At 39.5% G+C, this 26,422-nt stretch overlaps 1 protein-coding gene across 1 annotated transcript in view; it reads left to right on the forward strand.

The window, feature by feature from the left end:
- Nucleotides 1-20,964: 20,964 nt before the first annotated feature.
- The window catches only part of UGP3 (UDP-glucose pyrophosphorylase 3), a 71,039-nt gene continuing 65,581 nt past the window's right edge, over nucleotides 20,965-26,422 (forward strand). The window contains exons 1-3 of the mRNA XM_086784831.1: nucleotides 20,965-22,440; nucleotides 22,589-22,775; nucleotides 22,859-23,008. Of these exons, the coding sequence (XP_086640957.1) occupies nucleotides 21,545-22,440; nucleotides 22,589-22,775; nucleotides 22,859-23,008 (1,233 nt within the window). The 5' untranslated portion in view covers nucleotides 20,965-21,544. The remainder of the gene's footprint in view (nucleotides 22,441-22,588; nucleotides 22,776-22,858; nucleotides 23,009-26,422) is intronic.

A 26,422-nucleotide genomic window follows, 5' to 3' on the forward strand; every position in this document is an offset into this window, starting at 1 on the left:
CTAAACCAGAGCCATTCGTAGAGCAAAACGGGAGGGGAGGATTGGAGTGCACAGAGTAAACCGCTAGCCAATAGCACACAAAATCCACCAGTAGCATAGCAGCTGATCTGGATCTGACATATGCAAATCCACCAGCCCATTAGCAAATCCACCAGCCCACTAGCAAAACTGTCATCCTACTATCAAATCTGCTAATCTAGCTCACTTTTCGTCGCCTTTGATATCCCGATTGGAGACTTAAGAAGTTCTTCTAGACGAAATCTAAGGAGATGCTCAGATCCAAATAGTCTGACATTCGAGTTCCGAGTTCCGAATTCCAAAAGTCGAGTCCAAGTTGATCAGAATCTAAATCAGAGGTGGAGTTTTCTTAGATTACATTTTTCTTCATTACTTTTAGTTCAATAATATTTTAATGGAATCCATCTAAATGGGGAGTTTTTATGGAAGGATGTATTGGTTTATTTTTCCAAATCCGATATTGAGACGTGTAAGCAGCCAGGTTTTGTGCATTGCTTGGATCTTGGTATAGTACCAAGCTCTCCTTGCTGCATGCAAGCTTGGTCTTGTGGTAGCGTGGTATGCTGTTTATGAGAGCCTACATTTCTCATTGTCATGTGATGGGGAAGAAAAATAACAAAAAGTGTGCAATTTGTCTTGATTGCAATCATTCTACTAAGTCTTGTATGTGGATGCATACACCATGTCGTAAGGGAGATGGATGCAGAAAGTGATAATGAGAGTCATTTAGAGTCAAAAAGTGATAATGAGAGTGAGATATTGGGATGGATATGGTGGGTGTTGAGAGTGCATGGGAGAACCAGGCGGGCCGAAAGTGCCAAGATGAGTTCTCAGATGTACCTAGCTTCACATTAGATGGTTCCCAAGGTTAGGCGGTGGCAGATGGTCAGGATGATGATGATTCATCATAGTACCTATTCTATATGATTGATGGTCCGTTACACACAAAGCTCTTGAAGAGGAATCCATGGGAGATGAGGCTTTGGTGTCCTGATAGTGATTCTGATATCTATATATCACCTTGTAATCTAGAAGTGTGGTTTTCAATGATACCTAAGGTGGCCATGTCTGCGATGTTTACTTTCCATACTTGACATCCGACAGCTTCTTGTGTTCATGTGTCTTATCATCATTCGTATATGATCAAAGTGGTCTTGGTTTTCTAGAGGAGGATAGTTCTATGGTTCCAGATCAGCCATATGTTGTAGATAGAGAGTGTTCTCTCATGATAGTGAGAATGTGTAGATCTTGGATGCAGTTTCTAGTATTGAGGAGACTCTCATCGAGCTCGTTGATAATGATCCAAAAGGAGCTAGTTCTTGCTAGTATTGATTTAGATATGATGAGCCTTTTGGTTCTATTTATGATGATCCAATTCTTCATGCGGATAGTGATCTGGAGGATCCATATATCTTGACTCTTGATCCAGATTTACCAGTTTCACATGATGTTCTTATTTGTGATGATTATCTTTATGATGATGATGATGATGATGATGATGATGATGATGATGATGATGATGTAGTGATTATGTAGTTCTTGGTTTCTCTTGATCATCGTTGTGTTGATATGATTCTCATTCTTGATGATCATGTGCATGATGTACATGAGGAGGATGTCCCAGATGCAGTTTCAAATATGATTCTCATTCTTGATGATCATGTGCATGATGTACATGAGGATGTCCCAGATGCAGTTTCAGATATGGTTGGTGATATCCAAGTTTCTTCCTATGTCCATGATGATCTTCATGGTGTGTGTTCCATGCATGATGGGATCCATATTGATGGATTTTTCCATGTGATGGAGGGTTTATCCCATTCTTGTATGAGGCATGATGGGGATGATTTGCCTATCCATGCAAAAGTGGGTTTACATATATTCACAAGAGATATATTCATCTTGTTGCCTATGATGGGTAACAAGACATGCAGATCTTTTTGGATATTTCCATATTCTCTTTCATATGATGGTTATTCATGTACTCCTTGTGCTATGCAATGCATGGGGAGGAAGGAGCAAATTTATCTTATCACCTTGATTGGTGACACACATGTTCCTGATGATGATGATATCTATTATGATGTTGTATCCGAGTTAGAGTATTATGATGCTCTAGATTATATTCTAGTGGGGGAGCATACTCTTGTTGATCTAGTACCTTGGTGGATCATTCTGATATGATTGTATTCTCTTTAGAGGATGATTCGACCATCCATGCTTTCTTGATGCAAATGCTTAGATCCCATTTGGAATGGTTTTATGGTGATGATCTTTCACCATGTACTTCATTGACTTATTATTTTGGTGTTGTGCCACCTTGGGCACATGTCCCAGGTGTACTGGAGGATTGACATGTTTTTATGTTCGAGATGCTAGCGATTATTCATCGTTTCTATTTTTCGTCTGTGATGCAGATGCTGGGGCTTCATGCAGATTCTTATGTGATAGTTTTATTTGGTCCACTCCATGTTCTTGGGGTGTGGAAATCATTCTTGGTTCATGGTTCCATATATTCATATTGTATGATATAGCATGGTATTGCATTTACCTCATGGGATTTCATTTCTGGCATATCACTATCATACTTGTGGGTTCGATCTTCAGATTGGGAATCTAACCCATCAGGTGTGCCAGGTGTTAGTGGGCACATCACTTTAACATTAGTTTAGGAACCATAGTACAAACATTTACATTTTTGGCATGGAAAATACTCTTAAGAGGTTCTGTCATATTGTCCCCTTCGACAATGTGATTCACTTGCATGAATTGGAGACCTGTCCTCCTAGAGTAAAGCCTGAGACTAACCAGTTGTTCCCCAAACCCAAGAATCATTATCTTAGCCAAGGGAAAGTTTATGCACTTAGGTTATACCACTGGCACCCCTTGTCTTGTGACGTCTTGACTAGCCAACTGGAGCTATGGGGAGTGTATGATTCTTCCCAAGCATTTTCATGCAAGACAAGCCTCTCCAACAATAAAACCCCAGCCATTCACCATTAAGACCCGACCTCACCCAAACCTCGGCACATGCACACCCACACTACCCAACCCGGTTCTTCAACACCACCACACACCATCTGCCACCACCACTGCTAGCACGATTGATAACCTCAAATTGATAACCTCACCACAACCAGCTTCCTTACAAAGCTATCGGTAAAGCTCCAAGCCCGATAAAGAGATCGAGACCTTGGCCCATCAACCCAAAAGCTGGCCCAAGAGCAAGCAATCCCACAAGAAACTTCAAGGCATCAACACACTCACAACGCTAGGACACCAACCTCAAAGTTGGTGCCACCATAAGCCATCACCAACATTAATGTCAACAACAAGGAAACACTACCAACAAGAAGACCCCAACATGTAAAAGACCACAACCAACCACTACTGGCACTCCGATAAGTGCCATTCAATACAACACTAATGTCCATGTCTTTCGGCCCAACTAATAAGTGTAGGTAACCCCTTTAGCCTCCTTTTACTGCTTATATTAGCCCCCATTGAGTGGGTAGAGTGATTCCCATAGAGGGTAGAGCTGGTGCAACTAGGATTGTTTACAGGTACATAGTCAGATAGCCTAATCGCCAAACCACCTACAAACTCAAAGAAAATCCCGCTACCACCAAACCCAAATCAACTTCCACTTGCAACTAAACCCTCACAAGTTTTCGGTGTGTGCAGTAAACCCTCTTCACTCACATCCGTTTACCACTAGCACTTAGGAACTTTAACCCCCACACAATCCTTCCTACCTATGGCCTATTCAAAACCCATCCATGCGCTTATGCCAGTAGAACAAATGATTAAATACATTGAATCATCCAAGAGTCGGATTATTGCGATCTAAGAACATGCGATTAAGGATGTTGAATTGTCCAAAAGTTGGATCACCGTGATCCAAGAACTGATTAAAGATATTGAATTGTCTAAGAGTCAGATCGATGAGGTCACATCGCGATCATAGAAGTGAGATCAATAATCAGAGATGTTGAATCATCAAGGAACTGGGATCGCACAATCGAGCTTTGACTTGGATCGTGATTTATGATGATGTAGCACTTGGATTTTCAAAAAAATAAATTTGCCTCATGCTTATGTACCCTCGTGCAAAGAGAGTGAGGGGAAAAAAACATGATCCTACCCTGTGGTCCCCACCCCCCTTTGCATTAATATTTAAGAAAAAAACTAACCCTAGCCATGCATCTCCCTATGCTTGGTGTAGTTGGGATTGTTTACATCATTGAATAGCCCCATTGCCAAACCACCTTCAAACCCCAAAGAAAATCTCACTACCACCAAACTCAAATCAACTTCCACTTATAACCAAACGTGGGCAAGTTTTCTGTGTGTGCAGTCAACCCTCTTCACTCACATCTATTCGCCACTGGCACTTAGGAACTTTGACATCGCACTCCTTCCTACCTTGTAGTAGCCCATTCGAAACCATCCACTTATGTCATCCGTCGATCGCCCCCAATGGTCTCACCTGCACCTTTTTAAGGCACTCTCACACATCAGATCTTGTTCTTACATGCAGCCTCCATGCCCCATGCCCACATGCCCACACTTTGCATGCAGCCTCCATGCCCTATCGATCACCCCTAATGGTCTCACCTATGCTTTCAAGATACTCTGACATTAGATCCTATTCTTGCATGCAGCCTCCATGCCCCATGCCCACACTTTGCATGTTTGCTTTTGTCTAATTGTCTTGATTCTTCCTCAATTAGATCTTATCCAACTCTCTTACCATCCATGTGTGTAGCACAATTTTGACATCTGCACACTCACAAGGGCTACTAGCCTTCTAAACATGCTCTTGGCATAATTAAACTTCATGAAGATGCCGACTAGCGAATCCTCCATCTTGCCCAATCAAGGGGCCATCCCAATTATGGTCTATGGAGCCATCGGATCCATGCACCCAAACACCGATCTCCACACAAAGCGGTGACTCCATCAAGCATGCTTTGTATCTCCCTCCCAACAAGCGGGGTAGAGTTTCCCAACAAAAGGTCATAGCAATGTTGCATGCCAAGGTCGGCAGTGTCTGTCATTCAGCACTCCAAAATTTTACCCCCAAGCCGTGGACTCTTTATAATTCTTCCCTTCTTTTTTATCAACATCGCCATGCTTTGAGAAAGTGACAATTGTTCACAAAACAGCTCTAGAAACACCTAGATCCATTTGGCCATGTCCAACAAGCCACCCATCTTTCGTATCTTACCACCACTGTCCTTTTGCCAGACCTCAATTCTTCCATTCTCATGTCAGTCACACCTGACTTATTGGCTCACCTCATTACACATCAACTATCAATTTCCTATTTCAAACCATGTGGAAGAGTTGAAGAAAGCAAACAAAAAAGAGCCGAAGAAAGTAGTGTGTTAGAATTTTCACCGAATGAAGCTTCTACACTAGCCCGCTTTTTGCCTAATGCCCATGCACATCACTTGCAATATCCATGGGCTCTGCATGTAATAGACACATATGCCATTCTATCCACCATGCCTTTAGCACTCAACAACGCCAAGTCCATCAAGCCATAGAGGCTGCCTAGCTCCCTTGTAGTTATGGGCATAACTTTGCGCAAGTCCGCTACTACTGCCATGCCTCTAACAAGCTACTAATGCCATGCCTCTAACAATCTACTAATCTTGAAAAGGGTTGTTAAGCAAAAAGAGTTAAAGAAAACACTTGCATGTGTTGGAGAAGTACACCCACACAAGCACACTTTCCGCCCGTTGCCCATGCACATCACCTGCATATTTCACTACAGGCATCATAATTTTTTTCACTTCTCGCATCTCATGTCATGCACAAACTCATTCATCTACACCTAACCTCATCAACACCAACCCTCCAAGTACATCTTTGGATGGGGGAACCATGGCAAGTCTGGCCCATGGCATAACCCATCGCCTGGAGAACCCTCGACCTTGTAGGTATCTCCAAAGCACTTTAATGTATATAACCTTTACTTTGCCTCCAACGCAATAGTAACAACACCTCACCCTAGCTGACATATTCGCCCCAAACAAACCCGATGTCTAAACATCACGCTATTAGGCCGAGGCATAATACCATGTCGTGCCACAATGTCCAAGACCTCCATCCACACCCATGCCCATCGTTTCCATGGGGTCCTGCACCCATTCTACCACACACAAGGTGTGAACCGCTTCTATCAACTGTTAAAGGGTCCACACCACTTCTACAATGGCATGAAGCGCCTTTACATTGCCTATCACTTCCCATGCCACTTCGACAAACTGGCCAAAGCTTTCCATCATTTTGTCCTGTATCATCTAGTTGTGAATCGATCCCAAACTAACCACATAGCCTTGATATGCCAACTTCATGGCATATCCTGGACCATCCACTTCTCAACAGCAATTTCATCAATGACTTGGGTGATGTGAAGATGTGGTTCACCATTAGGAAGGGGGATATGTTAACGACTCCATTGGTTAACACGCCCTGGACCTCCATCCACCCATGTTTATCATTTCCATGTGGGGGTCTTGGCACTCATTTTGCAATGTAACTTCCCATGTGGGTGCGCTAGCTCGACCATCGCATCCTCACTCTATTCACACCAAAAGGGGTCAAGGGAGAGCTCTCGATGTGTTAAGACCCTAAGATCTCTCTAGATAATTGTTATGCATAAATCAGGCATAAACTCATCCACCCAACCACCCCCGAGCCCAAGGGATGCACACATGAAATATAATGAAATACATCATACCTCTACCTTGATGTCCCATACCATCAAGAGGTATAACTCCAATCCAATAGCATGTAGCTATAGTGTGAAATGGTAGGTGTGTAGATATGATCCTCTACACAAGAGAGCATAGCATTATAGCCTTGGCCTCACAAGAGAGCATAGCATAGCCTTGGCCTCACAAGCCCAAGCCTCCAAGCCTCCCTTGAGTGTGCCCCATGCCCCTATTATATAGAAGGGCCCTCAAGTGACTCTTGACTCTCCATTTCCCATGTGTGACCCTTGGATGCCTGACCCTAACCTTAACCCTTAAGGCTAGTCCTAACCCATGCTCCATTAGAGCTTGTTCCCATGCTCCCATGCTCACAAGCCTAATGTGGGTTAGCCTCCTAGTATATGCACACATAATGTGCATATAACATACTTTCCCTCTCTCAAAACATTGCACTCTTGCAATGAAAAGAAGGAGAACTGCACTGAACAATATCAAACGACTCCCAAGTCGAATCCTCTGTTTCCATATCTTTTCATCTAATTTTAACCTCAAGGATTAGTCAACTACAAAGTTTCCTTTCCCTGAATTTAAGTACCTTATCAGGTTCATGTGGAACATAGGATAATTCTTTGACTTCAACGAGTTCTTGAGGAGTAACTATGTTATCCTCACCTCCCAGTTTCCCTTTCAATCTATTGATATGAAAGACTGGATGAACTCTAACATGTGGAGGTAGTTTAAGTTCATACACAACCGTGCCAATTCGATATAAATCGAAATGGACTACAATATCTAGGAGATAAATTCGAGCATTTTTCTATTACAAAGACTGAGATGAGTGTCACCTATGAGCATAAAATCGTACTCTATCCTGAGCACTGCTGATAGAATCCTGAGCTTCGGTCAACATTTCCTACATATCACGCAAGAAATCCCTCGATACATCAAGCTCAATGTCCTTGAAGACTGACATCAATAGGTGCCCTGGGTTGATACCCATACATAAGTATGCACGGACTAAAACAAATAGCCGTATGTTTAAAACTGTTATGGGTAAATTCCATCATTAGAAAATATTTTTCCCAATTTGATGCTTTTCCAGAGACATATGCACAAAGCATATCCTCTACAATCTGATTCATATGCTCTATTTAACCATCAGACTGCGGATGATCATAAGAATTCATACTCAAAGTAATTTCCTCGTTGTAAACCATTCGGAATAAAGTAGGAAAACATGGCATTATAAAAATAGGAAGAACCAGGGATTCATCGGCGCCCTGACATACCCACATCTACACATGGAATAATCGACATCCCGAGTAACCCATATCAACATAGAGAGCAATCAGCGTCTCAATGAGTCACATATGTCCATCCATAAACCATCAGGTTGACTGTATAAATCACCTAAAGTACGAAACTAGAGAAATAAATGCCAACAAAGGAAAAAATCTAAATTTCCTTAATCTGAACACAACAAGATAAACTTGTTGAACTCTAAAGAAAGAGATTTCAACAAGTGAAAATGTTGACGAGATTACACTCATCAATACAAAATAAGTTTATCTAGAGAGAATGCCTACACTATAACTTCTAGTAAATTCAGAAAATGAGATTGTCTTTGAATGTTAAGGTCAACATGCTAAGTGATGTAAGCAAAGAAACAATCTTGAGTCCAAATTATCCCACAAGATAATATATGTGAGAGATCACTAGCGTCCCCCATACCACCATGATACCACCCATACCTACCTTAACAATTTGAAACTCCCTAGTATGCCGTCTAGGAAATATGAATAAAATCTTGTATAAAAGGAATAAGATGGCCTTATCCTAGACCTTCACATACTAAAATCTGTCTCTATATTCCTGAGACTACATCAAGGAATAACTCTTTCTGAGTACATCATTAGAAAAGAAATTGAATTATTGGTGCCTTTCTAATGATAACTACCCAAAACACAATAAAGTTAGGGTAGAAAAATAACTCACCTAGATATATAAGCAACTAAGTATTCAAGTTGGAATATATACAAAAGTACAAGCAATATACTCCAAAATTAAGTGCAAAAAACGAAGGCAAATGCTACCTTCAAAGCACATGATATTATCCAAAAGATCAAAAGATCCTTATAAAACCATGGATAAAAGCATAGAAGCTTCTCGAATCCATGAAAACCATAGTTGATCATAAAAATCAATGCATACCATCTAATGGTCATTAATCATGCCAAAAGAAGCATTAAAATTGGTGGCCAACTCATCAATCCAAGAGTATATGAACGGTGCCATTCAAACAAAACTCCAAAGTAAGTAAGTGTGTGAGCACTCAATAAAAAACCCCTAGACACAAGTAATCTAGGCAGAACCTGATGAGTCCATATAAAACTTGAAAAACATCCAATAAAATCCACCAAAACAAATCGATCAACTAACCCATGATAGAATTTGTCTTACTAACCCATGATAGAATTTGTCTTAGGCTTAAGAAATTAAGCACAAACCACACTTAAATAAGTGCAAAAAAAATTATCATGGAAAAGTGTCAAATGTGAAACACACTTTGAACGGAGATTCTAGCCATCATTGAAGAAATTAAGGAACATGTCCAAAAAGAATGGCTAAACAATGGTAAAAAATCATGAAAACATCGTTTAGAATTAATCCAAACAGAAATAACTATTAATATACAAGATATAATCGTATTAATAATATGCGAATAACCCACATCTATATAATGTCAGCACGAGAAAACCTCTTCAACATTAAATAAGCCTTCAAAATATTAAATTCTCAAGAAAAAAAATTATCATGATTTTTTCTTAATTTTATAAGGCCTCAAAATATGATAATTTTTAATTCCACCAAACCTATCTTATGGCATTCCAAACCTATATTTTTCTAAAAAAATTTAGCAACTAAATTTGTCAAAATACATTTGATATTTTAAAAATACCAATTTATATGATTTCTAAAAAAAATTTCTAGAATAATGAAAATTTTAAATTTTAATGGATTTTTTAAATTTTTGGGTCAAAAATATATATATTTTTAAGGAATTTGAATGGTCACGGGTGCCCGAATGGACACACCACATGCCAAACACCAACCCCACATTTTCCAAAAAATTTAAAATAACCTTTGTCTATTTTTTCACTAATTTTCAAGAATTTTTTAAAATTTTTAATTAACCCCGAACACATTTAGAATACAAATGGTCAAAAATTTTTGGAATCCCAATGGTTTTCTCGGAATACGGAAAGCCAAAAGTTTCGGGAAAATGAAAAGACCAAAAAAATCAGAATGTGAAAGGTCAAAAGTTTCCGGAATACGGAAGGTCAAAAGTTTTTCCAAAATTCGGAAAGCCAAAAGGTTTCCTGGGAATGCGAAAAGCCAAAGGTTTTAAGAGAAAAAAATTTAGAAATTTCAGAGAATTTTCTTTTTCTCAAATCTCATAATTTCTCATAATTTTCAGGCCTTTTTTTCAAGCTTTTCTGAAAAAATTCCAAAACCTTTTTTTATAATAAAAAACTCATTTTAAAAAAATATATATAAAAAACCAATATTAATAAGCTTTAGTTAAAAGCTTATGAAAATTTTTTAGGGGGGGGGACGTTTTTTTCGCCGGTGGGCTGCTGAGCAGTCCTCCCCCCCCCCCCCCCCCCCGGCCCTGCTTGTGCATAGAATTGAGAGAGAGGGAGATATTATCTCTCCTCTCTATCTTCTCCACCATCTCCTTCTCTGTTAGAGAGGAGGCTAATTATATTTTAGTAAATCTTTTTTAATTAAACTAATCTTAATCATAATTAAATATTCATTATGATTAATATTTAAATAAAAAACCCCTTTTAAGAGAAATTCACACGGGCGGAGGAAAATAGACGAGAAAAATCAGATTTGAGAGGCGGAGAGGGTCCCACGCACACGAGAGAGCATTTCATGCATCAACATGCTGCCCCCTATACTGCATTTCAACATGAAATCGACAGAAATTTGATCGCATACCCATGGAAAAACTCGCAAAAATGTATAGAAAATACATTTTAAACCATAAAAACGTATAAAAAATACATTTTAAACCATAAAAATGTATAAAAAATACATTTTAAACCACAAAAATGTATAAAAAATGCATTTTAAACCATTAAAATGCTCCAAAAACTTCTAAAAATTTAGAATTTTTTTTTAAAATTTTTAAAAATTTAGAAAATCCATTCTACCAAAAATATCCACAATAAAATGTGGTATTTTTGTAAAAATTTTCATTAATGCTTATTTTAAACCATAAGAAAATAAGAAAAAATAGCATTAAACTCATGGAATTCCCCGCAACGTCGATTCGTCCATTGAAAAGTAGTAACATGCGTTCCAATTGCCATATAGACGATCCACGTACAGATCATCAACACAAATCAATAAAATAATATTTTTATTAGTAAATATTAAAATTTACTTCAAAAAAAACCAAAAATTACAATAAGAAAGAAAAATCACAACAATTAACTAGAGATTGCTCTGATACTACTGTTAAGACCCTAAGATCTCTCTAGATAATTGTTAGGCATAAACATGCATAAATCAGGCATAAACTCATCCACCCAACAACCGTGGAGCCCAAGGGATGCACACATGAAATATAATGAAATACATCATATCTCTACCTTGATGTCCCGTACTATCAAGAGGTATAACTCCAATCCAATAGCATGTAGCTATAGTGTGAAATGGTAGGTGTGTAGATATGATCCTCTACACAAGAGAGCATAACATAGCCTTGGCCTCACAAGCCCAAGCCTCCAAGCCTCCCTTGAGTGTGCCCCATGCCCCTATTATATAGGAGGTCCCTCAACTGGCTCTTGACTCTCCATTTCCCATGTGTGACCCTTGGATGCCTGACCCTAACCTTAACCCTTAAGGTTAGTCCTAACCCATGCTCCATTAGAGCTTGTTCCCATGCTCACAAGCCTAATGTGGGTTAGCCTCCTAGTATATGCACACATAATGTGCATATAACATACTTCCCCTCTCTCAAAACATTGCACTCTTGCAATGAAAAGAAGGAGAACTGCACTAAACAATATCAACCGACTCCCAAGTCGAATCCTCTACTTCCCTATCTTTTCACTTAATTTTAACCTCAGGGAGGATTAGTCAACTACAAAGTTTCTTTTTCCTGAATTCAAGTACCTTATCAGGTTCAAGTGGAACATGGGATAATTCTTTGACTTCAACGAGTTCTTGAGGAGTAACTATGTTATCCTCACCTCCCAGTTTCCCTTTCAATCTATTGAATATAAAAGACTGGATGAACTCTAACATGTGGAGGTAGTTTAAGTTCATATGCAACCGTGCCAATTCGATATAAATCGAAATGGACTACAATATCTAGGAGATAAATTCGAGCATTTTCCTATTGACAAAGTTTGAGAATCTTTAGGAACATTAAAAATAAACCAACACTCCTGGTTCAAAAGACTAAGATGAGTGTCACCTATGAGCATAAAATCGTACTCTATCCTGAGCACTCCTGATAGAATCCTGAGCTTTGGTCAATATTTTCTACATATCACGCAAGAAATCCCTCAATACATCAAGCTCAATGTCCTTAAGACTGACATCAATAGGTACCCTGGGTTGATACCCATACATAAGTATGCACGGACTAAAACAAATAGCCGTATGTTTAAAACTGTTATAGGCAAATTCCATCATTGGAATATATTTTTCCCAATTTGATGCTTTTCCAGAGACATATGCACGAAGCATATGCTCTACAATCTGATTCATATGCTTTATTTATCCATCAGACTGCGGATGATCATAAGAATTCATACTCAAAGTAATTTCATCGTTGTAAACCATTCGAAATAAAGTAGGAAAACATGGCATTATAACAATAGGAACCAGGGATTCATCGGTGCCCTGACATACCCACATCTGCACATGGAATAATCGACATCCTGAGTTACCCATATCAATATAGAGAGTCATCAGCGTCTCAATGAGTCACATATGTCCATCCGTAAACCATCAAGTTGACTGTATAAATCACCTAAAGTACAAACACAACAAGATAAACTTGTTGAACTCTAAAGAAAGAGATTTCAACAAGTGAAAATGCCGACGAGATTACACTCATCAATACATGGAGGCTATAGATAAAATAAGTTTATCTAGAGAGAATGCCTACACTATAACTTTTAGTGAATTCAGAATAGTGAATTCAGAATAGTGAATTCAGAAAATGAGATTGTCTTTGAATGTTGAGGTCAACATGCTAAGTGATGTAAGCAAAACAACAATCTTGAGCCCAAATTATCCCATAAGATAATATATGTGAGGGATCACTAGCGTCCCATACCACCATGATACCACCCATACCTACCTTAACAATTTGAAACTCCCTAGTATGCCGTCTAGGAAATATGAATAAAATCTTGTATAAAAGAAATAAGATGGCCTTATCCCAGACTTTCACATACTAAAATCTGTCTCTATATTCCTGAGACTACATCAAGGAATAACTCTTTCCGAGTACATCATTAGAAAAGAAATTGAATTATTGGTGCCTTTCTAATGATAACTACCCAAAACACAATAAAGTTAGGATAGAAAAATAACTCACCTAGACATATAAGCAACTAAGTATTCAAGTTGGAATATATACAAAAGTACAAGCAATATACTCCAAAATTAAGTGCAAAAAACGAAGGCAAATGCTACCTTCAAAGCACATGATATTATCCAAAAGATCAAAAGATCCTTATAAAACCATGGATAAAAGCATAGAAGCTTCTCGAATCCATGAAAACCATAGTTGATCATAAAAATCAATGCATACCATCTAATGGTCATTAATCATGCCAAAAGAAGCATTAAAATTGGTGACCAACTCATCAATCCGGGAGTATATGAACGTAGTGTCATTCAAACAAAACTCCAAAGTAAGTAAGTGAAACACATGTGTGTAGCACTCAATAGAAAACCCCTAGACGCAAGTGATCTAGGCAGAACCTGACGAGTCCATATAAAACTTGAAAAACATCCAATAAAATCCACCAAAACAAACCGATCAACTAACCCATGATAGAATTTGTCTTAGGCTTAAGAAATTAAGCACAAACCACACTTAAATAAGTGCAAAATAAATTATCATGGAAAAGTGTCAAAGGTGAAACACACTTTGAACCGAGATTCTAGCCATCATCATTGAAGAAATTAAGGAACATGTCCAAAAAGAATGGCTAAACAATGGTAAAAAATCATGAAAACATCGTTTAGAATTAATCCAAACAGAAATAACTATCAATACAAGGTATAATCGTATTAATAATATGCGAATAACCCGCATCTATATAATGTCAGCACGAGAAAACGCACTTCAACATTAAATAACCCTTGAAAATATTAAATTCTCGAGAAAAAGAATTATCATGATTTTTTCCTAATTTTTCTTAATTTTATAGGGCCTCAAAATTTGTTAATTTTTAATTTCACCAAATCTATCTTATGGCATTCCAAACCTATATTTTACTAAAAAAAATCAGCAATTAAATTTGCCAAAATACCATTGATATTTTAAAAATACCAATTTTTAGGATTTCAAAAAAAAATTCTAGAATATTCCTAATTTTTCCTGAGAATCCCATCGTTCACGAAATTTCCAATTCCGCCCGACAATTCTCAAATCCAATGAAAATTTTGAATTTTAATGGATTTTTTAATTTTATGGATCAAAAAATATATTTTTTAAGGAATTTGAATGGTCACGGGCTCCCGAATGGACACACCACATGCCAAACACCAACCCCACATTTTCCAAAAAATTTAAAATAACCTTTGTCTATTTTTCCACTAATTTTCAAGAATTTTTTAAAATTTTCAATTAACCCTAAACGCATTTAGAATACGAACGGTCAAAAAATTTTGGAATCCCAACGGTTTTCTCGGAATATGGAAAGCCAAAAGTTTCGGGAAAATGAAAAGACAAAAAAAATCGAAATGTGAAAGGTCAAAAGTTTCCGGAATACGGAAGGTCAAAAGTTTTTTCAGAATTCGGAAAGCCAAAAGGTTTCCCGAGAATGCGAAAAGCCAAAGGTTTTAAGAGAAAAAAATTAGAAATTTAATAGAATTTTCTTTTTCTCAAATCTCATAATTTCTCATAATTTTCAAGCTTTTTAAAAAAAATTCCACAAGCTTTTTTTTGTAATAAAAACTCATTTTTAAAAAAAAATTAAAAACCAATATTAATAAGCTTTAGTTAAAAGCTTATAAAAAAAATCTAGAGGGGGGGTACGTTTTTTTTCACCGACGGGTTGCTGAGCCCCCCCCCTTCCCCCCCCGGCCGCCCTGCTTGTGCGTAGAATTGAGAGAGAGGGAGATATTATCTCTCCTCTCTATCTTCTCCACCCTCTCCTTCTCTCTTAGAGAGGAGGCTGATTATGTTTTAATTAATTTAATCATAATTAAATATTAAATATAATTAATATTTAATTAAAAAATCCCGTTTAAGAGAAATTCACACGGGCGGAGGAAAATAGACGAGAAAAATCAGATTTGAGAGACGGAGAGGGTCCCACGCACACAGGAGAGCATTTCATGCATCAACATACTGCCTCCTACTGCATTTCAGCATGAAACTGGCAGAAATTTGATCGTCCGCGAAAAAACACGCAAAAATGTATAAAAAATACATTTTTAACCATAAAAATGCTCAAAAAATTTCTAAAAATTTAGAAAAATTTTCTTAAAAATTCTAAAAATTTAGGAAATCCATTCTACTAAAAATATCCACAATAAAATATGTGCTATTTTTGAAAAAATTTCCATTAATACTTATTTTAAACGATAAAAAAATAAGAAAAAATAGCATTAAACTCGTGGAATTCCCCCGCAACGTCGATTCGTCCATTGAATAGTAGTAACACGCGTTCCAATTGCCATATCGACGATCCACGTGCAAATCATCAACACAAATCAACAAAATAACATTTTTATTAGTAAATATTAAAATTTACTTCAAAAAAAAACCAAAAATTGCAATAAGAAAGAAAAATCACAACAATTAACTAGAGATCGCTCTGATACTACTGTTAAGACCCTAAGATCTCTCTAGATAATTGTTATGCATAAACATGCATAAATCAGGCATAAACTCATCCACCCAACAACCGTGGAGCCCAAGGGAACACATGAAATATAATGAAATACATCATACCTCTCCCTTGATGTCCCATACCATCAAGAGATACAACTCCAATCCAATAGCATGTAGCTATAGTGTGAAATGGTAGGTGTGTAGATATGATCCTCTACACAAGAGAGCATAACATAGCCTTGGCCTCACAAGCCCAAGCCTCCAAGCCTCCCTTGAGTGTGCCCCATGCCCCTATTATATAGGAGGGCCCTCAACTGACTCTTGACTCTTCATTTCCCATGTGTGACCCTTGGATGCCTGACCCTAACCTTAACCCTTAAGGTTAGTCCTAACCCATGCTCCACTAGAGCTTGTTCCCATGCTCCCATGCTCACAAGCCTAATGTGGGTTAGTCTCCTAGTATATGCACACATAATGTGCATATAACACGATGCCTAGATGGAGGAAAAAGAGATGGTTCTCTCTCATAATAGGCAGGGGAAGAAGAAGTTAATTAAAGAGCGAAGCCTATAATCTAGCCTACTTAAGCATGAATTCAATAGCATACATGCAAGCAAGAAGAGGGAAGAAGGAGAGCTTACAAGTAAATTGTTTGCAAAGGGAATGATTGTGTGTTGCTTATTGTAAAAAATGACACATATACAAGTGACTAGTTTTCACACTAGACCAACCAAACAAAAAATGAACGGTCTCTATTATAGGTCTTAAACAACTATTTGCTGCTTTATATATTCTAGATCGACGTCTTACAAAAGTTAAGTGTCCATCCTCGTGCGGGTAAGATAGAAAAGCACCTTATGGTTGGTCATGCATGTTAACCAATGGAGTAGTGAATATACTCCCTTCCTAATAGTGACCGCGTCCTTGCATCACCCAAGGCAGTGGTGAAGCTATTACCAATGGTGTGGATGGTCCAAGATATGGTCAAGGTTATGTGGTTAGTTCAAGACTAATCTGCAAATCAAATGCAAGGCAAAGTGATGGGAAACGAGATTATGTGGTATGATCCGCAACCAAATGCAAGGCAAAGTGATGGGAAGCCTTGCAACCAAATGCAAGGCAAAGTGATGGGAAGCTTTGGTTAGCCCTAGTGGTAGGAAGTTTGTTGAGGTGGCATGGAAACTTCCCATTAGTTAGGGAAGTGGTGTGGACCCTTCAACATGGGGTAGATGGTAGAAGCAGTCCGCACTTTGTGTGTGGCGAAATGAGTGCTAGGACCTTATGAAAATGATGGGTATTATGCTCGGATCTAATAGCATGATGTTTAGACATTGGGTTTCTTCGAGGGTGAACACGTCGGCCAAGGCGAGGTGTTGTTGGTGTTGGGTTAGAGGTGAAGTAGAGGTTATATGCCTTAAAGCACTTTAGAGGTGCCTTCCTACAAGGTACCTGTAAAGGTCGAGGGTTCTCTAGGTGATGGGTTATTCTATGGCTAGGCTTGCACCTGCCTTGGTCCCCCCATCCAGAGATGTACCTAGAGGGTTGGCATTGATGAGGTTAGGTGCATGTGAATGTGAATGTGTTTGTCCATGAAGTGAGGAGACGCGAGAAGTGAAAAAAATTGTGATGCCCATAGTGAAATATGCAAGTGATGTGCATAGGCAATGGGTAGAAGGTGTATGTATGTGGGTGCACTTCACCAACACAATTGCTTTCTTTGACTCTTTTTGCTACTTTCTTCTACATGTACTTGACAACCCTTTTCCTTGGGGAGTCAAGATTAGTAGTTCCTTTGACTCTTTTTGCTGTTTTCTTCAACATGTACTTAACAACCCTTTCCTTCGAGAGTCAAGATTAGTAGTTTGTTAGAGGCATGGCAGCAAATTTACATAAGGTAGCACGGGTAGTGGAGATTGTAAGATGAGAAAAGGGATGCCAAATAATCCTACATGCAAAGATAATGTGGAAGGTGAAAGGGTAAGGGGACTTGGCTTATCTTCAACTCCCATAAGTTTACCTGCCTTAGCATGCAAGAGCCTCTGTAGGTCCATGCGGATGTGTGTGCCTCTAGGGGTGCTAGCAACTCTAGAAAGCATGTTGGGCACGTATGGTGGCAAGCCACCACGATCCTGATCTTGATGTGAGAACCATGACACATCATGGACGACTTGGTAACTTTTGGTTTTAAAGATGGTATTAAAGCCCTAGTTCATGGTCTTGGGCTAGTTCCCTATGTGCTCAATGGGGGGGGGTGTTGGAGGTGTAAATCTCGCATGGGAAGTGGGAATCGCAAGATGGAAAAGGGATGCCAAGTAATGCAAAGAAAGTGTGGAAGCTAAAAGGGAGGGTGTATATAGTCCAAAGGGACTAGCTTCAACTCCTCCAAGCTTGTCTTTTGTGGAAGACTAGAGGGCTAGTTAGGTAGATTTAGGTAAATTGGAGACCTATCTTATCATGCCTCCCTTAGCGAGCCTCTGCAGGCCCATTTTGATGTGTGTGCCAAGGGTGCCATAACGACTCTAGAAAGCATGCTTTTTTGGCCAATAGTCGATCTTGATCTTAATGCAAGAACCATGCACATCATGGATGATGTGGCAACTTGTTTAAGCCTCTGTAGTCAACATATAAGCTCATTGACCCATCCATATGATCTAAAAATTTCAACAATTGCATTTTCAACTCTGTACTATCCTCTATTAATAGTTGATATAAGGAGCTCTACACATATAGGCTTTCCACCATGTATCAATTTTATTTCATGTTTAGCATATATAGGCAAAGGCAAGTTGGTTAGAATTCGTACACAACAAGGGGATCCTCTTTATCCTTTTCCCCATTTGAAATCTTTACCACATGTCAACAATATAACAATTTTTATAGGCCTTTGTTAAGTAGGACATAACACATTCTAATTTCAATGTCATTTTGTCCTTGTAAGCAATAATCTTTACCATCATCTCCAATAGGGGACCTTTTTGGCTTGGCCATGCTACTTTATCATTCCTTGATGCTACTTGCTACACATAATTGACTTCCACCAAAGAGAAGCATTGTTATTTTTGCCTCCGCTTCTTCACTAAAATTGCAGGATTAAAAATAATCCTCTATTCGTTAATCCATGGTTCTACTTCCTTGTTTTGCTTTCCTCTTTCTATTAAAGGCAAGTAAGAACCTGCATTTTATAACCTGTTGGCAAAGCAAAATCATCCATATGTCCACTCACATTTTGTTTTCTTATATGTGCAAGGTTATGCATAGATCCTTATATGTGAAAGTTTATGCATAGATTCTTTCAATTCCTTCACTATACTTTATTGCTCGGTGGATAGCCAAACTAAATCCAACTATTGCATTATTCTTGTGCAAGGTGAAGATTCACATAGTTCACCTTCCTCAAACATGTTTACACCTTTAAAACAATCTATAAAAATTTAGGCTCTCTTAGACCCTTAAGCTCTAGATTTCTTTGACTTTGAAGGACTTCTTTGGGTGTCACCCCAATATACAACAAATTCATCAGGATTTCAAATCTATTTCATTAGGGGGAGAGAGAGAGAGAGAGAGAGAGAGAGAGAGAGAGAGAGAGAGAGAGAGAGAGAGAGAGAGAGAGAGAGAGAGAGAGAGAGAGAGAGAGAGAACTTAGTCTAATGGTTTTTTATTCCCTTTAATTTTAGGAAGTGCTGCACATTAATGGTTGACACATCAGTTATAACTGTAACATCCACATGAAAGACAAAGGATTTCAAGGTATTGATTGAACAAGAGGAGGTGTTGCTATTCATTTCTGAAGATTCAACAAACATTTAAAGCACAGAGTTGGTGGCAACACCAACTCTGTGCTTTGAATAAGAGGAGGTGTCGCTATTGGTTTCGGAAGAGTCATCAAACATTCAAAGCATAGAGTTGGTGGCAACACCAACAAAACAAAGATCTTGTGAACCATTATGTCCAAGTATACAAGGAGGTAACAAAGCTTTAGGAATATTGTTGTCTTAAGGATGACCTTCACAACGATTAACAGGCTCTAGCATCTTTCAAAATGATATAAATACCACCACTCACTAGACCTCGTGTATTTTCCTATCTTTAAAAATGGTATAAATACCACCACTCACTAGACCTCGTGTATTTTCGTATCTTTAAATACAAAAATTACGAGAAAGGCAATTGCAAAGGTGAACTTGTTTTCAATTGTGTGTACTCTAATGATCAGGAACATCTTAGCAAAGTCTTCTTTCTTGAAATTAGAAAAGAGAATCAAATTCATATACTTCTTCTGTGTACACCAAAATTAGATATTTATCCATTTATTCATGAATAATCACATACTTGCAAAAAAGTAGCCCTCTAATATAAAAGTGTCATAAGCATAATAATCATCATAAAATCCTAATACATGTCAAATTAATTAAATGTTTTGAGAGATAGAGATCTAAATCACCCAAATAATTGCAGTCATCTCAAGTTTGCTTCCATCTCATCCACGATTGCTTTAAGTTCTACCAAATAGGCTTCCAAAGGGCAGAAATATCTATTTGTATCTCTAAACGAGCTCTGTTTGAAGCCAACCGACCCAAATCAAAATCCAAGAATCAAAATGTCTCTCTAATCTCACAAGAAGCCAAAAGAGTTAGTTTCTTCTATTTTTCAATAATATGCATAATTTCAAATTAGAAAAGACAATCTTTACTATTCATGCATGTAGAACTCGTGTTGCTTCACACACACACACACACACACACACACGTGCGCGCGCGCGATTTCAACCAAAAATGCATCCCATGTAAAAAAAAAAGCCTAAAAAGTGGTGTTTGTTTTTTCTTTGCCATTTCCTCCCTAATTGCGAGGATTGAAAATTACGAGCACACGTTGTCCCCCCATCTAGTATGAGCGTTCTTTCCTTTTTTGAGGTCGATTCCCTAGTTTATTAGGATCCGACGACCCAGTTTGGGGACGACAAAGTGGCGGGATCGTGTGTGAGCATAGATCTCACTTGAAAAGGGTCTATAAGATACGGCATGAGATAGTGCTGAGAGGACTAGTGAGGTTCATTTAAGAAGGGCTCCCATACACCTACAGAACATGTGCAATTTTTTACTTTCATTGAAATGTTGATGAGACGGGCAGAATTGGGTGGGATGCAGGAACCCTTGCATCTATGGACGACCAATAAGAATAAGGAGGTGGATATACCAAACACTTACGGGCATATGCTTTGCCTGCTGCTATGAGGCTGAGCTGGCAAAGCATGCAAATATACGTTTCTGGCACAGCCCAGAGACCAAAAAACTTTAACAAAATCACCCACCTTCTCTCAGCTCATCAAGCTCCGCCACTTTGGCCCAGCCCTGTGTTAGGTTTTCCTGTGAGCCTGTGTCACGGCTTGCCTTTTAGGGTTTCCATCGCCCTGTGTTAGCGTTTCCATCGCCCTGTTCTTTCTGTATAAGTGTAATTGCCGGAGCTCCCGCCCGCGGGAGGTGTTGTCGCTGCATTTAAAAGGCTTGGGCGGTGCAGGGGAGCTAGCCCAATGGTGAAGGCGTGCTGTAGACTCACACAAAGCTACTCGGTTCGGGTCTTCTCTGCCGCTTGCACAGGTTAGTTCTCGCCGGCTTCGCATCCCAGAGAGCGTTTTTCCCATCAATTCCTGTGGTGCCAGACACCGGAATGTGGTTTGGCACCCGCCCATTTCCCCTCATTCACCATGGCAATGCAATTCTCTTCCATGAGCTTGAGAGGCCATGACACCATTCCCGCTGCTCTTTTTGAGCTTCCGGAGGCAGCTGTGCTTGGCACAGGAAGCTTCAGGTGTCAATTGGAAGCTCCTGGAAAATCAAGGCGACGGCATTGGACGCCCATTGCTGTCTGCAAAAGTGACAGTTGTCCCCAAGACGGTTGCTTTCATGACCCCCATGGCTTCTCATGGGGTCTCCGCCTTACTTCAAAGCAGAACAGCAATGTTTCAGTCTCTGCCGCTGTGGCGATTGCTGCACGGCCCGCTTTTGATGAGGAGGAGATCAAACCGTGGCGGCTCGATGGGCAACTCAGGGAGCTCAAGGCGTTGAAAGATACTCTAGCCAACGCTAAGAGCCTCGATCAGAAGCTAGAGCTTTTGAACTGCAACCCACGTGTAGGAGCAGCTTTTGGTCACGTTGGGAAGATTGATGTATCTCTCAGCCCCATCATTTCATTGGCCTTAGCAATCCTTGGTGATTATGAGGTATATTTGCTGAAATGCTTAGTTGCTGGGGATCAAGAGCATTTACTGCAGGCCACTCCAGCCTGGTTAAATCAGCTTGATGAAAAGAATGGTGTTGCAATGCATGTGGTTTTGGGGACGAATGGTAGGGCCAAAGTACAATACATGGAGAATGGGTCAGTACCTCATGGCAAATTAGGTAGCAGTGGGGTGACGGTTGAGGAAACAGGGATTGTGTTGAATGGATCGACCAGGAGTGCAGTGTTCAAAAAACATCACGCCAGCAATGAATACTATGCCGGCCACCACCATTCCCAGGCTTTAAGGAGCATGCTGGAAAGGTTGATTAAGACCCTTCATGAAATGGAGACATTCTATGATAGCATTGGTGGCATCATTGGGTGAGAAAATGTTCCGTACTCCCTCATTTCCACGTTACACTATATTTTGGCATCATCCTATGATACCACCTGGTTGGCTCAATCTCAGAAGAATCATTTATGTTCTATGCTTCTTGCTCTAGTGAACTGTGATAGTGTTTTTGTGCAGGTACCAAGCAACAGCTTTGGAGCTAATTAAATGTGCAGAGAGTGGAGAAGCTGCTTTTGATTCGAGGCAAAGAAGTAGCAGTTCTTGTAATGATGGGCCTATAGTGACAAGTTTTTCCGTTCCAGTGGGTCCTGACCTGTCAAAAGACGAGGATTATGCGGTTCAGGCTGCAGCTTGGGGTCTTGAGGTGAGCTCAGTTTGATTGATTGCCTGCATGAGTTGATTACTCTGATGTGTTATCTAACCTTCTACTTTGTCTTGAAATTGTAGTCTTTGCCAGAGATGGGGGAAATATACCCCCTTGGTGGTGCTGGAGATAGACTGGGGCTTGTAGATGAGGTGACTGGGGAATGCCTACCTGTGGCAATGCTCCCCTATTGTGGTCGGACTCTGCTGGAAGGCCTTATCAGAGATTTACAGGTGTTAAGTCTTTTATAAATGTGATAGTTGTAGGTTGTTTTCGAAGGGATAGGATGTAATTCTTATTGATATTTCTACACTAGGGATTGCATTTCATGCATAGAGTTTGTCGTGTCGGTTAGGTTTACCAATATTTCCACACCAGGGATTGCATTGTATGCGTAGTCTCTTGTGTGAGGCATTCTAATGTAATGCAAGTGTGAATAGAGATAGAATGGATCTCATTATGGCTGAGGCTGCCTTGCATCTCCGGAGGTTTGACAGAAACTCAGTACGAAGGGCTTTGTGTGAATATATGCCCATATGTGTGTGTGTGTGTGGAGTGCGTGTGTGAGAGCATATCTTGATATAGAGTTCTACACCCACTATTGGGCATTGATGACGTTAGTGGGTATGTCGTAGTATCTAGTCCATACTATGCATAATGGAGTTGATAGTTATATAGTCTTGTGGGTTGACTACCATGAGTATATAACATGCACGTTCCTAAAAGGTGAATTTGGGCATGTTCCTAGATTCATCCAGGTATATATATAGAATGGACAATAGAAGAGACTTCAAGAGACAAGCCTTCACAAGTATCCTACTTTACTCTTTGTATTATGTAGAATGAAAAGAAATACAATCGAATGTTCTCTTTGTACAAAGCTAGATCTTCTGGATCTCAGTCTAACACTACTGGTAAATGCGAGTGCTCAGCCTAATGATGTTGCCACATCTTGTACTTGAATTTCAGTTGTATTACTTCTTTCTTGTCTTTCTTGTACATAATATAGAGCAATAATTTAGGACTCTTGTGTGTGCTCTATGTGATATGTGATTCTGTCCCACTTTGCTTTCTGTGTTTGGAAAACCCTAGCACACAGGCGCAAGTCCTTGGTGTAGACATAAGTCTCTTACCATGAGGTGCCAATCCATATGCCTACGGCATAAACGCAAGTCCCCTACCATGAGGTGTCATGTTGACACTATGGAGCTTGGAAACACCAAGAATGCCCAAATAGTGACAACTGCCACCCATACCATGGCAAAAGTCTTTTGAGTGTAATAGAGGATCTGATGATAGACATGCACGCTATGTATGGAATTCATGGACCATCGGAAACCATGTGAATTTGGATATCATTGGGACATTGTACTTTGTAATTTGGATAACTTGGTGTTGGACATAAGCACCACCCCAAAGCTTGTATAACATATTAACTTCCCCTTGGAATATGACATAAATTCCAAGGGGGGGAGGTGGCCCATGTGGTGTCAAGTTCTCAAGTTGTGTGCTTGTGATTAGGTGGATGATCTAATTGCCTTTAATTTAAGTGATTAATCGCATTAATAGTCGTGCGTGGAAACCCCGCCGTGTTACACAGACACTCTCTAGACATGGGGGCCATGCATGAGCTACTTATATGTCCTGTTGGCCCATTTCAGATAGTCTTACATGAGGGAGTCAAGTGCTATGGATTACTTGATGGGGTCTCTTGCTCTTATTGCGAAAGATCCAAGACTTCACAATTCCACCACCATCTATAGGAGCTAATTAGACATATCTTGCTTTCACTATTTCTTGTTCATCTTTGCTGACCTTGATCTCACATTAACTGTCTCAACCTTTACATCACAACTGTCTTCCATTATCCATTATTCAGTCCAATCCCCGAGACCGCCTACATAACTAGCAAGCGCCCAATGGGCTCACAACCACACAATGGGTGGTATGGTGAGGAATGCAAGAACACATGATCTCATCTCTTACGGTAGTGACATGCAAGAGGATCTTTGCAAGAGAAATGTAGAAATGCTCTCATGGCCTTTCTCATCGAAAGAAGCGTGCATTTTTAGCTAAGCACGAGATGGAGTTGTACCAACTTTGACATCTCGGACGATGGTGCACTCTTGAGGAAAAGAGAGCACCCACATCTATTACAAATCCCCTCACATGTGAAGCTCATGAAAGACATCTTTACGACGTATCGAATCAGCCCACATTATTGCATGTCACACATTCCATGCTGCACTCTAGACATTCTCTTTAATAATAATCAAAGTCACCTGAGCCCTAATGAAGTTGCATAATGGTGTTTCTAAGGACCATGAAGGTCTTCAAGTAGAACCCTTTGCACGAGGGCACAATCTTGTAGACCCATTCTTGTGAACACTTTCATAGGGCCTTATGTGAAGGGTTTTTCCTTCTTGGACAGTCAACATCATTGTCCCCAACAAGAACCCTCAGATCCGAGCACAACTATTGGACTGTGAGAGTACATGGTCTCCTCCGTGCACCGGATTCTCGATTGTTGGTAGCGGAAGCAGCTTCCTCTTGCGCGGGGCAGGGTTTCCCACTCGGGACCTCGCCCTCGAATGTCCGGGCACGAGACTAAGCTGGTGGTCATTCCGAAAACCGAAACCGAGAAAATTATCCATGCCCGGAAAGTAGAGATGATTGCACCATTTTTATTTTCTTAACGAATTCTTTTAACGAGGGCAAGATACTGAACTACCTTCATCTGATAAAACCAGATAGAAGGGAAACTATTACAGACTTAACTTGAGGGGATCAACGCTTTTTTCCTAATTAAATCAGGTACAGTCGTTGATCTATTCATTTGAGAAGTCTTCAAGCTTTTAATTAACTACTCGAGTTCTAAGCGCAATCCTATTAATCAATTTTATTATTAAAACTTTATTGATTCCAACCTAATCCCATCCGGTCCATGGGTTAGTCACCGCCCAACCACTGGAATAGTAGAAGCAGACAAGTACTCACCCATCCATAATTGTAAGCCTTTTTTAACTTTTGCTTTAGAATACAGATACTCACACACTCCTCTTTAAACTTTAATTTATAAAATAATCCATTGACAAACAATTATTGGGTACAGATGTCACAACTCAAAATTCCCATTCAATCCTTGTTTCTCACAAAACAGTTCACTCTGGACTCTCCGTTGAGACCAGCAGGTTAACAACGAGATCCAGTAACAAATTACAATAATTTTCTCGTCATCATTGACATATATATATCTCCCACGACAAACGCATGGGTGTCCTAAGCATCGTCTGGTCAGAATCTTCCAGGATCCTCCTTAGGTGTCCTGGCACTTCACTCAGGGAATGTTTCTTTGGCCCTTGCCCATCGTACCGGAAGCACACCATTTTACACCATATCTAGGCTGGTCAAGACCTGGGTAGGTTTTTGCCGCGTGAGCCGTCCTTTGAACACTTCCCGCCAGCTGTTACAACTGAACTTCTCTTAGAAAAAACACATATACCAAATGCTCCCTCCAGCATTCTGGCGTAAGACAGTCCTTTAAGAAAAGAGAGTTTCTATGCAAGTTTTTAGTTTTGATTTTCTTTGAATACAATGAGTATATCTTAATTTCGTATCCCAAGACTTCTAGATAATAGGTCTGGATT

Source organism: Cibotium barometz, chromosome 47 (genome assembly GCF_041138505.1).
Source record: "Cibotium barometz isolate CiBa-2024 chromosome 47, ASM4113850v1, whole genome shotgun sequence".
In the NCBI taxonomy this organism is placed as follows: domain Eukaryota; kingdom Viridiplantae; phylum Streptophyta; class Polypodiopsida; order Cyatheales; family Cibotiaceae; genus Cibotium; species Cibotium barometz.